This window comes from Bombus fervidus, chromosome 8 (genome assembly GCF_041682495.2).
Source record: "Bombus fervidus isolate BK054 chromosome 8, iyBomFerv1, whole genome shotgun sequence".
NCBI classification, from domain to species: Eukaryota; Metazoa; Arthropoda; class Insecta; order Hymenoptera; family Apidae; genus Bombus; species Bombus fervidus.
The window spans coordinates 6544631-6557007 of NC_091524.1; the positions used below are offsets into that span (position 1 = coordinate 6544631).

Here is a 12377-nt window from a genome sequence, read left to right on the forward strand (position 1 = left end):
TAACTTATATGGATATTTTACTCTCTAATAGAATCTTGCATATTTCCTTTTTCGATTCTCAAATAAAATGGTACTTTATGTATTTTTAGTTAAATATTAATAAATACACAAATTATTTTATAGAGATTTCATAAACTTAACCAAGTAATAACGTTAATATTGAAATAAAATTATTAAATACATTTTTCGATGCGACGTTAGATATTGAATTATTTAATGATAAAAATAAATAAGACTAATAACTTCAATAAATAACACTTTCTTTGCTAGTTAATCTAAACGGCATTTAAATTTGTAAATAAATTATTACAGGCCGATTACATTGAATTTCTTTTTAAAAATACTCACAATGCAGTATAACAAATATAAAGCAGCAAATTAAGAAAATCACATACCCATATGTATAATTAATAAAATAATTTAAAGATATCGTACATTTATAATAAAATAAAATAATACAAAAGTAAAACATATATAAACTGGGAACATTCTTAAAGATAAATAATAGCTTTGTACTTAAGTAACCGAACTACAAACGATATTATAATAAATTCATAAAAGATTACGACTAATGCAAACAAGATGAAATTACATTCGCAAAAAGGAGAATTATTCATTTATAAGAATATGAAATTTATTAAAAGTAAACATAGAATTTTCTGAGTGTCAAGCATCCAAGTTTAAGGTCTCACTCACCTTCTTGGTTATGTTACTCACGACAGACAGACTCATATCTTTAATACGTTTGTCAATGGAACCCTGCGAATGTAATTCCCCCCCGTTGTTCGCCATGGAGGCGTTATTTTCCGCCACGTTTTCCGATGAAGGCCCATCACTCATAGTGAAAGTCAAAAAATCCACGAAGAGGTACACGAAAACTAGGCGTAGACCTTGTTACTTGTCAATTTTCACATCGTGCGATTTGACATTACCCGTCGGTTTTTATCGACCGTCACTTTTTCGTTGACATCACCTTCGATGTTTTCCTTCGCTCTGATTACAACTTCAACATTTAAATAGCAATCGGTGAATTGCTACGTTACAAGACACTATTTGATGTATGTACTTTCAAACGAAACTAACCAAAAAAAAAAAAGTCGTGGTACATCGAGTTACGTATATTATACACGAGTGATATCTTATTATGCACTGTTTCGCCTAAATTTCACGTGATTATGACAGTTTGTATCAAACGAGCCTATACGACATTACCAAGAAATAACTATCACTGTTATCTATATCAGCAACAGAGTATAATTTCGGTCGAATTGTATCAAACGCATTCATTTCCAAAACAACTACGGTAGATAAATTTTTCAGTACAGAATATTATTTAGAAAAAATGAAAAACAAAATGCTTCAGGTTATCGAAAGAAATTAACAATTTGGAGTACATACATACTCGATTGGGAGGACATGGCGATGCAGGAAGCAGTGGTTACCGGACACATTGTGTCACCGTGCGATTATCACGAAAAATGACAAGCGATAATTCACCTACCTGATAAGTGTAAGGTGTACAAGGAACGTAAAATTCTCTGCTCATAATAATCGAAGCTCGGAACGGTTGTAAAATCCAGCTGACGAATCTTGTGCAAGTGTCAAAATGCCGGTGGCGCCATCTTGAACTCGTCTGGAGTCGAGGTCGTCAAGCTGTCACGAGGAAAAATTCACGATTTCTCTCAAGTATAAGTGCCATTTTTGTGTTTTCCTCATGAAGATCTAATCACGTTAGCTTAATCGAGCCTGTACACTTCCATGCGAACTTCAAAACGTTACGAGGAACTCGATCACATGCGTTGTCAAATCACAGTACAAGTCACCAACACACAATACACATTTCACGCTGCTATTAGAATAAGCGGAGCTATTAAATTCATCACAATGCTCTGGACTGGACGGTATCGTTACAGATGCTTGAAAAGTCAAGTGGTAAATCCCTGTTCGCTGTTCAAAACTTCTCGCGGTACATTTATGCGATCAGAATTACGGCATTATACCACCTTACTACGCCATTTTCATGTGCAGCTGTCGACTTAACTACAATACGAACAAACCACCGTTCGCGTCCACTGGCAAGAGCCGACTGCCGCCAATCACGAACATCAAGCAAATAATAATCATGGCTACCCAACGTTTCGTTACACTAGCGTCATCAGGCAACTTGTGTATTTGAATCGCAACTTGACTTCCGTCGGTAATGTAAATGACGACAAATTTTTTTACCTTTGTTAACGGTCTTTATATGTATACTATTTTGTATTTATCAACATGTATAAACAAAGCAAGAGAAAATGTACACATATTTGATAAAAATATTATTTTTGTTCTGTATCAATACATTATATGTATTTCCGTATGGTGATATAAACCACGTGTTAAACGTCTTCGATCAGTTAAAAATAAATCAAATGAGAAAGATTCCGAACGACCTTGTAGTTGTAAGGACTTGCGCAATCTGATATATGCTTTTTATACGTATACGTATATTGTACGTATATAAATTTCTAAATATGGGATAATTCCTAGAAGTTAATCTCCAAGTTTTTGATTTATATGTATGTATATTAATTTTTAGAATCCTATAAAATATATAGCGTAATTTATAATATGAAATAATTTCATTGTACTTCTTAAAACTAGATAAATTTTTCATAATATAAGAATTTCTACCGAAATTCGACAAATTTTATGTATTTTTAAAGAAAATATGGAACATTAGAAGTAAATAAAACCAAAGTATTTAAAAAGTATAACATAATAAAAGTTTATATTTCAGTATTTTATCGGAAATTTATAAATTATTTATAACTTGTATATTCATTCTACAATTTGCATCCAACACTGACACAGCAGCATTTAATACCCTTCGTGCCTATTAATGAGCGAGGTGGATATTTCGAAGATGGATGTTTCTTCTTTTGTGATTCGATCACTATATTTCGCGGTATTAAAATGTCATTCCATGGAATTTCGACATCGTCAGTAACGCAAGCTTCTTCCTGCACTGGCTGTATATCCATTGGCTTCTCGAGTACAAGATCACTCCATGGAATTTCTAGTGTAGAATCACAACTATCGGGGCTGTCTTGTTTTGATGGTAAGGTTTCCGTAATAATCAAATCTTTCCATGGTAAAAGCATAGTTCCCAGAGATTCTTTTTCCACTGGTTCTTTGTCAACATCTATGTCATCCGTTTGTCCATTACGATCGTTCAAAGGAGTTAACGAAACTTCTTGACGAATTTTCATGCCGGCTGCTGGTAACGCGATATCCTTCCATGGCAATTCAATCTTCGAATCACACAATATAGACACATCTGAAAATTCTTTGCGTAAGTTCCTTAAATACGGTTCATGCCACATTTCCTCCTCTGGATTATATACGAATGTTTGTCTCTTCCTTTTGCATTTATCTCTCCGTTGTTGCCTGTGCAACTTTTGTTGAACGCATGTACAGCCTGCTATTTTCCTTTTGTCAGTCATAATAATAGAATATTGTGAAATATATGTATTTCACATTCAATAATATTAAGATGTGTATTGATATTTCGATATGACTTGTTAATTTTATCTATCTTATCTAACCTAGTGTTATAATTGGGACGTAGTTTGTTTTGTTTTGCCATATACATCATTATTAATCAGGTATATATATGTATGTAGTGAGAAAAATATTTTCTTGGAACAGGTGATGTCATACTTAGATAAACACACGAAGTGTATAATTTATATAGTAATAACAGTTTTTCCCCCATTTATCTCCTTTGTATTTCGGTTTAATTGTTCCGAAATATAGATTTAATTATTTTAGGTTAGTTACTGTACCTCTTAAGAAAGGAAACGGCCTGATATGATAACTGGATAGAATGTATTTCAAATTTATATGATCATTGTTAAACTGATGTAAATACTTAGAATTAGTATCAAAGTTAGTGTATATATGCACATATATAGTACAATATATACAATACATACATACTAAAAGCAGAATTCGTTTAATCACGCGTATTGGCCAATCATTTGTACCTCTCATCACGACATCTACCGAGAAATGATAGTATAATGTTAAAAATCCACTAGTTGCCGATAAAAGGAAATCCGTGAAGTCTCTGGCTTAATTTCACAATAAAAGGTGTAAAAGAAAACATAATAATATTATTTTGTACTAAAATGTTTCCACTATAAAATTTATCTGTTAAAATAATCATAAGTACAATCACAAATACTTTGGTTAAATATGGAGGAGAAGGTGCAGAAATAGCTGACGGATACTGATTTGACCAACGTGGTAAGGCTACGTTTAGAAGGCAGCCATCTTGCAATCCCTAATCAAAGATCTTCGGCTAGCGGCTATCGCTGTCTGATTTTCAGCCGGTTAATATCAACACACAGTTCAACAAATGGCTTTAAAACGAATTAATAAGGTACGTGAATGATCAGAGGTGTTCGTATTGTATAAAGACAATCGGGTGTTGATGTGATGTGTGTCGAATGCGGTTGAACGCCCTTAACGATTTTGCAGTGAAGCAATGTGAGCCAGCATTGAAAATCATGTTGGCTTTTCCCCTTTTTTTGCATTCTTCGGTTGTGCTTTGATTTACTTGCGTACCCGTTTATGTCGACATAGTGCATTACGCACGTTGCACAGTGCCACTTTGTGCCAGTGGACGTAGCTACGGTGACAGTGAAAATCTAAAAAAATTTTAAGTGGCTAGCCGATAAATTGCCGGAAGTAACGTAAAACCGTGCATTACATACATCTATGTATACATATATGTTTACTCATATATACATATATGCATGAAACTATAGATAACTTAGAAATTATGAAAATTTCATTAGAGCATTCATATTCCATTTGTGGATAGAAATAGCATTAGAAATTTTCTAAGTGATCCATCACTTATTTGTACCATAGCTCAATATAATTTTCACCATGTGACTGTAGCACACATTAGTTGGATAAAGTGAATCATTTAGAGATTGATATACTTTTCGTAATGCCTACCAACAATTTGACTTTTCAGTCATTATAATATTTTTTAACCGAACCATTACTCACAGTGGCAGGACAAAAAATAGAAAGTTCTGGATGCATTGTTCTATGAGTAATCATATAATATACTGTAATCATAATGAGTAATCATATTAAGTACAAAGTGATATGTCATTTATCTCCTTAGCTTTGATTCTGTAACCATATGCTTATTACGAGTATTTGTGTAACAAGTTCTTCAGGTATTTAAATCTGTAGTCGTACTTTGTTTTATCATATCATTAAATAGTATTCATTTGAATTAATCCTCCTAATTGTTATAACTTCACTATAACTTTATGGCTATATTTCAATATCTGTATTAATACTTTACATTATTTTATCTTATATTATAATACTACTATTATAGTATCTTTGGATGATAATCTTGTGTATAAAGAAGTTAAAGTTTTTCAAAGCATACGATATAAATGATTAAATTATATTGTATATTTATGGATTGTATATTATATAAAATCTTCTAATTTATTTGATTCTTATAATATGTACAGGTATACAGGCTGTTTCACTTTTATCCCATCAAGTAATGTCACTATATTCTATGATTAAAAATAAGAAAAGAGATGTTATATAAACATAGGATTGTACATGTCTTATTACAAAGTTATAATAAAGATGCCAAATTTATAAATGACTGAATTTTCTTTGTTGATTGATCTGAATTCTCATGGTTGGTCATGTTTACTAAAGTTCTTGTTCAAAGTTTTGTCTGTTCTTGTAAATACTAAATTGACCTATGATGTTGTTCCATACAAAATCAAACAAGAAACCAGTTATTTATAATTTTGGTATCTTTGTTATAACTTTGTAATTGAGCATTTATAACTATGTTTATATAACATTTTTGTCTTATTTTTAATCATAGAACATGCTGACACCATTTGGCAGCATAAAAATGAAACATCCTGTATACATGTATGTAAGAATGTTCTAGAATACTTTGTTTACACATGTTTCACATATAATCTATACATCTATAGATATATACATCATAGAACTTAAAATTTCATCATACACTGTATGAAGATTATGTTATTAGTAGAATGTATTATTTTCCGAAAATAATTAGTTTAAAAAATAAAAAATTCTTCAACATGAAAACAGAGAATAAGTAGAATAAGTTATATATTAGAAATATGAATTATTATATATAAAATACGAATTATTTGTAATTATAACTTCATTTATATTTTATACGCATATTCCTTGGAGAAACTCTTTATTTATGTTATTAAAATTTGTTGGTATATTTAGGAACTTCAGGACCTTGGTAGAGATCCACCTGCGCAATGCTCCGCTGGTCCTGTGGGAGACGATTGTAAGTTCTTTGATAGTATTTGTTTCTGCATGTGCTTCAACTAGAAATTGGCAAATCATAATTTGCCTGCATCACTAGTATAAATGTTATCATACTTTATCTGAAAGTACATTGTTGCATTTGTTTTTCTAAAATATATATATTAATTATTATCAAAGGTAACTGGAGTTATTTTTTCATTACTTTTGTTCATTTTTACAAACTATATAATTTTTTGATGTTGCTATAATTATATATTAATCGTTCTTTAATTTTTATGATGATCAATTATGATTTGTAGTGAACTGTAATTTCTACAACTAATCGTATAATTGATTTCAGTATTCCATTGGCAAGCAACTATTATGGGACCAGTAAGTATATAATGATCTTAATACTATTTCTGAATTAATTAGATTAATATTTATTAACTTAAAAATACATACTCTCTTAGAATTATTAATGAACATATAAATATAATTTGTGAGTATTATTTTCAAGTATCTTCGCTTTCACTCTCATACTTAAAGGTAACTTCTAAAATAATGAAACTCATATTATGCTACTTATGACTAACAATTCTGCTTAAAAATATAAAACCTAATGCATGTTATCTTTACTATGATGTTCCAACAAGATTTTATGAATCACCTCTAATTCTGTTAAGTCGTATAATCCTATTATGATATGATAGTTGTATAATATACTTATTATTTGGTTTTTGCATTTAGAATAATTATGTTTACTACTTTTTATTAATATTAATATTGCAAACTAATTCATAATTTAACTTTATTAAATATAATTTAAATAAAATCTTTTATTATGAATATAAATAAAAGCTACACTATATATATTCAAAGTATTTACAATTAAATATTATCACATAATTAGGAGTTATTTTTAATGTTATTTCAGCCTGACAGTCCATACCAAGGAGGAGTGTTTTTCCTTACAATTCATTTCCCCACAGATTATCCATTCAAACCACCTAAGGTATGTTAATTACTTTTTCAATAACTTCTTCCATAACAATATACAAGAGGCATATTAATTCTTTATGTATATATGCAGGTTGCTTTTACAACCAGAATTTATCATCCAAATATCAACAGTAATGGAAGTATTTGTTTGGACATTTTAAGATCGCAATGGTCCCCAGCACTTACCATATCAAAGGGTGTGTACAAACTTTTGAACACAATGTGAACATAAAACTAATGAAATAAAATTTTTATGAAACCTAAAGTTTTAAGATAGTCTTTAAGAGAGAAAATTCTTTATTGCTTTTTTAGTCTTACTATCAATATGCTCCTTGCTCTGCGATCCAAATCCAGATGACCCGCTGGTACCAGAGATAGCAAGGTTATATAAAACTGACAGGGAGAAGTATAATGAATTGGCACGTGAATGGACGCGCAAGTATGCCATGTGATGCGCCAATCTCCGTTGACTTCAACATCCAAAAGCCACCAACAAGCAGCCCCAGCCTATTGCCACTTATGCATCAGCACCGATTGAAATTAGCTATGGCTCGTCTACTTTAAAACTTAAGCCAATACTCGGGCTCGAAGAATGCTCAGACAAACGTGATCAAACTGAAGTTTCCTTCGTCCCGAGAGGCCTGCGAATATTGAGACGTTGCCACAACGGCAATTGAGGCAATTTAAAAGGTGGTCACATAACATTATATATATATATATATAAATCAGGAAAAAAAGAAACATGTCCGCTTTGATTTTCATAAATAAAAATGGAAGTAAAATATAGGAGAGTGAAAGTAGGATTTGTATTTGAATTTAATAGTTTAATTTTTAATTATTGTGCTTATAATATCGTAACATTATATACCTACTTTCTCAGTGAAATGAAAACTTTGAACTGACAGTACACCTATTGTTAGTTTTAACGCAGGTGAGCAATGTTTGCCCGTCCCTTGGAACGATACGGTCACTTTTTTGTAAGACTGGGCTATATATAAATACTACTGAAACTATACCTGTATGTTTTGTTCAATTATTAAAATTCCTTACCTATCTAACAAATTCTACGAGTAACTCGAAATTTATGGTTTGGTTCCTGTGTGTGTGTAGCAATTTAATTATGCATATCGTTAATCGATAAATTGGACTATACATTTTGAAGTAATTCAACACATGCAAAATAAAAGTTTTGGTGACTTAACTGACCGCGACATAAGTACCTGCCGTTCGTGGGCCCGTGCGATATTGATATCAATCAAAGGCATTCACTATTTCTTATGACGTGAAATTGACGTCGTTTGACTTTATTTAGGTATAAAAAATGTAGTTATCGTTGTCACTATTTATCGATAAATGATGAAAGCGAAATACGTTTTATTTGAATTCTTACTTAAAACATATTACGAAATAATTAAGAAATGTTTTAACGAGCCCTGGAGCTTAACAATGGATTTGTAAAATCCTATGAATTCATTTCATAATAGTGCGTCATTATAATTATCAGTAAAGTCATGCGTCGTACCTTGCGAATTAAGAATTCGCCCGTCGCTATGTTTTACTCTCGAATCAATGCGTTTATTATTGTTTTGCGTGTAAATTTTTCTTTAAGCGATAATTTTTTATTATTATTTAGTATTTGTCTTAAGCTTCCTTTTCATCCACAATATAAGTATACGTACCTTTCCTCTCTCACTTTTTCTTTCTCTCTCTTTTCACTGTCTCACGTCCTATTATTATATTACAAACTCTTATACCGTACGAGAAAAATAACCGTTAAATAGATCTTAGTTCCCTCACGTACTCACGATATGTTTTCGATAGTTACATATTTTCCTATATATTGTGGCTGCAAAGGATTCCAATGAGATATCAAATTGTTTCTAAAATCCATTTAACGCAATTTTTACAAGAAGAAAAGGACGTGTTGTCATTCAACATGTTTATTGTTAGTTTGTTCAAATTAATCTAGGAACAATGCACCTTTCGTTGGTGCTACCAGTGTTTCGGCTTTTAATCATAGAAAACGAATACAATCCGAAATATCGTAAAGATGGTCACTTAATTAGAAAGTAAGTAAACGATTTTGTCTTGCGAACAGTGTAAAGTGCGTTAACGAGCAAGTCTTGAATGTAATCGGTGCTTAAAATATGGCAAGCTCACGGAGCAAGTACGAAGCCTAGAAAAGACAAATCGATTAGTATGTAATATGGTATATCACTTGTTAATGTCGATTTTGTCTCATACGAACGTCAACTACTGTAATTTAATTACAACTAAAAATGCGCGGCAAATCAGGTATTTAAATATTTGCCTCGGAAAGTGGATCATCGTTCATCTCTATTAGAAGGAAAACTACTCATGTGTAATTAATTATTATTATCACAGCTCATGTGTAATTATTATTATACATATTATAATTAATTATTATTATTTTAGCATTAGCCCTTTATATAATAAATTTCACATGATGATAAGGTATAATCATTCTAATCACTTATAACCATAATTATCGGCTATAAAAAAATTGTTTTGTTATTTTCGTTCTGTTCCAAATTCTATATAAACCTACATTCTACATATTACTGATATTATTGTTTTTTTCTCTGCATATTTAAGATCTGTAATATACTCCATGATCTAATTTAGATTTCGCAAAATCGACAATTTAATGCTTCTCAAATAAGAGTTCCTTGTTAATTTGAAATAAAATCCATTACGCATTTAAAAAGAAAAGAGGGTATATTGTAAATATTTGGGAATTATCTTTCTTAGTTTTCGAACTCCCAGGATAAAAAGAATTTTCAGAAATAGAACTGGTGTAGCTGATTGATCCAAAGTTTCGTCATCGTATAGGACACAGGATCAATGTCTGACAAAATTGGAACAAATAAAGGACCTTTGTATAATCAGACTTGGAGGTAGCAGATGTCTTTGTCAGACTTTCACAATGAACGGGCTCCGTTCGTATACGTTGTAGGATCTTTAGATATGCTGAAAAAACTATGAAACGGTGAAAGTGGCAATGCTTTTCCCCTTTTGCCCTGGCTGCTCTTGACCGCAGTATGTTTATTTTACCGCAGTGTTAGCAGAAACCTGCTAAAGCAATGTAGTTAATGATAAATACAAATTCAGCTAAAATTCACCCATTTCAAATCATGTTTAATCACTTTTTTCGAGTTAGTAGTCTAGTTAATGTTCCAGTAAGAATGTTTTGGAGAATTTTGAAATTAATTCAGCTACAATACCAGTTACAATGATTAAAAATCAAATTATTGATGATGTAGATAATAGAGTTAATAATATCGAACGATAATATCAGTTCATTAATAAACGAAATAAGTCGAACGCGAATTCACTTCTTTTATTTGATCTAATTTAATCATTTGATTTCATTTTATTTTTACTTATTGAAAATTAATTCGATCGAAAGCTATTCCTGTGATTATTTTTGAAAATATACAATGCATTCAAGAAATTGAAAGTTCAAAAGAAACGGAAGAAATTTAGTTTTTATCGCGAAAGTTAAATAATATACATAGGAATATTTATAGAAAATATTTACAGAAGCTTCGAAAAACATTTTGCAGATATATGATCATTGCAAAAATAATATTTATTGTGCAGTATACGTATTGCCAAAATGCATACATCGCAGTTCAAATTTAAGAATGAAAATTTCAACGATTTATAAATCTGTTATCACATAATTCATAATACATCATCCTATAATTTCAATGTATGTTATACATATTTTTTCTTCAGTCACGTAGAATGTGGATTTATGAATTAGTAACAAGTAATTTCAGCAAATAAAAAATCGATTAATAATCAAAATTTCCGTATTAATATTTGTATATTCGTTACTGACGCATAATACTTTTTATTTATTATAATTATAATTATATTTTTAGCGTCATTATAATATATAAAGAATTTATGGAACGCATCTTCTATACAATTAATTCTCTCGTTTGCACGAAATAAAATGTTCTGTACATATGTATGTAGGTCATCAATAGCAAGGTAACCTACTTACATTATTTAGTCACCGAAACACAGTCATCTTTTTGATTTTTCCAAAGTCTTAAATTTTATCAATAAATGTCAATAAATCTCTGAATTTTAATATTTACATTATAATAACAATATAATAGGTATCTTCTTGATGCATGGAGAATGTACTCTTTATCTTAGATCGTACATTAAGAAGAATAGAAAGTTTGAGAAAACGAACTTATACCTGATCCAATAATATTCATATCTAAGTGTTCTGTTAAGATATGTATGTGTAATGTTAATAGATTTACACCTATTGTTAATCAGTTTCTATTCTTTCAAAATGTTTTTCTCACGCACATGACCTTTAAAAATATTCATGGCACGGCTATGTTCAATAACACATATCTCTCAACTATTAATTTTAATTTAATAACTTTATGTAAAAAATGTAAAAAGACTTCAATGCTTAAATAAAATCCGCAAAAATTTTGAAATATATACAACAAACAATAGCAATTAGAAGGCAGAAATATTTTGAGAAAGTTGAAATAATGTAATAATATATATTTGAATTAAGAATGTTGGTTTTATAATTTAACACTTCGTTTTTAGTCGTCAAATGGCACAACAGCCAGAAAATCAAAGTATGGGCCAGTTATATTTTAAAATATTCTTCTATGTTGTCTTTAACTTTGCTACGATCTTCGAATTTTTATACTTCAATCTTGCTCTCATATTAGTCAAAAAAAGAATTTGCAATGTTTCAAGAAGATGTTTAACATACAGTTGAAACGAAGAAGTACACATGAGACATTTTTCATAGTGTGGTCAGACTGTGAAGATGTCCTTTCTCATAAGAAAAATATAATTGAGACGAAAATGACGAAAAGAACGTAGCAGAGTTAAATACTAATACGTATACTGTCAAAAATACCAAGGATAATATAATTTAGCATAAAATGACTCTTATCAATATTCAGGTATCTGGGTTTCATATATTTGTTTATAACAGCGTTGCTAAATTCTAAAAAATTTCTTTT

General features: G+C 30.3%; 3 protein-coding genes across 6 annotated transcripts in view; 1 reads left to right on the plus strand and 2 right to left on the minus strand.

Annotated features, from left to right (window-relative positions):
• The window catches only part of Jvl (javelin-like), a 123983-nt gene extending 121882 nt beyond the window's left edge, over positions 1-2101 (minus strand). For 3 of the 4 annotated variants that reach the window (XM_072009088.1, XM_072009089.1, XM_072009091.1), the window contains exon 1: positions 1502-2100. In XM_072009088.1, coding sequence (XP_071865189.1) covers positions 1502-1546 — 45 coding nt within the window. In that variant the 5' untranslated portion in view covers positions 1547-2100. Of the gene's footprint in view, positions 1-1501 lie in introns of all 4 variants that reach the window. The other variant, XR_011800497.1, reaches the window with a different exon arrangement.
• A 639-nt stretch (positions 2102-2740) lies between these two features.
• LOC139990144 (uncharacterized) lies at positions 2741-3998 on the minus strand. The gene has a single exon (XM_072009096.1). It carries the CDS (start codon positions 3483-3485, stop codon positions 2826-2828), a length of 660 nt encoding a protein of 219 aa, XP_071865197.1. The 5' UTR covers positions 3486-3998; the 3' UTR covers positions 2741-2825.
• A 286-nt stretch (positions 3999-4284) lies between these two features.
• Eff (ubiquitin-conjugating enzyme E2 eff) lies at positions 4285-8353 on the plus strand. Its single transcript, XM_072009097.1, has 6 exons — positions 4285-4426; positions 6313-6376; positions 6698-6729; positions 7274-7351; positions 7430-7535; positions 7651-8353. The coding sequence occupies exons 1-6, from the start codon at positions 4403-4405 to the stop codon at positions 7788-7790; spliced, it is 444 nt and encodes a 147-aa protein (XP_071865198.1). The 5' UTR covers positions 4285-4402; the 3' UTR covers positions 7791-8353.
• The last annotated feature ends 4024 nt before the right edge of the window (positions 8354-12377 follow it).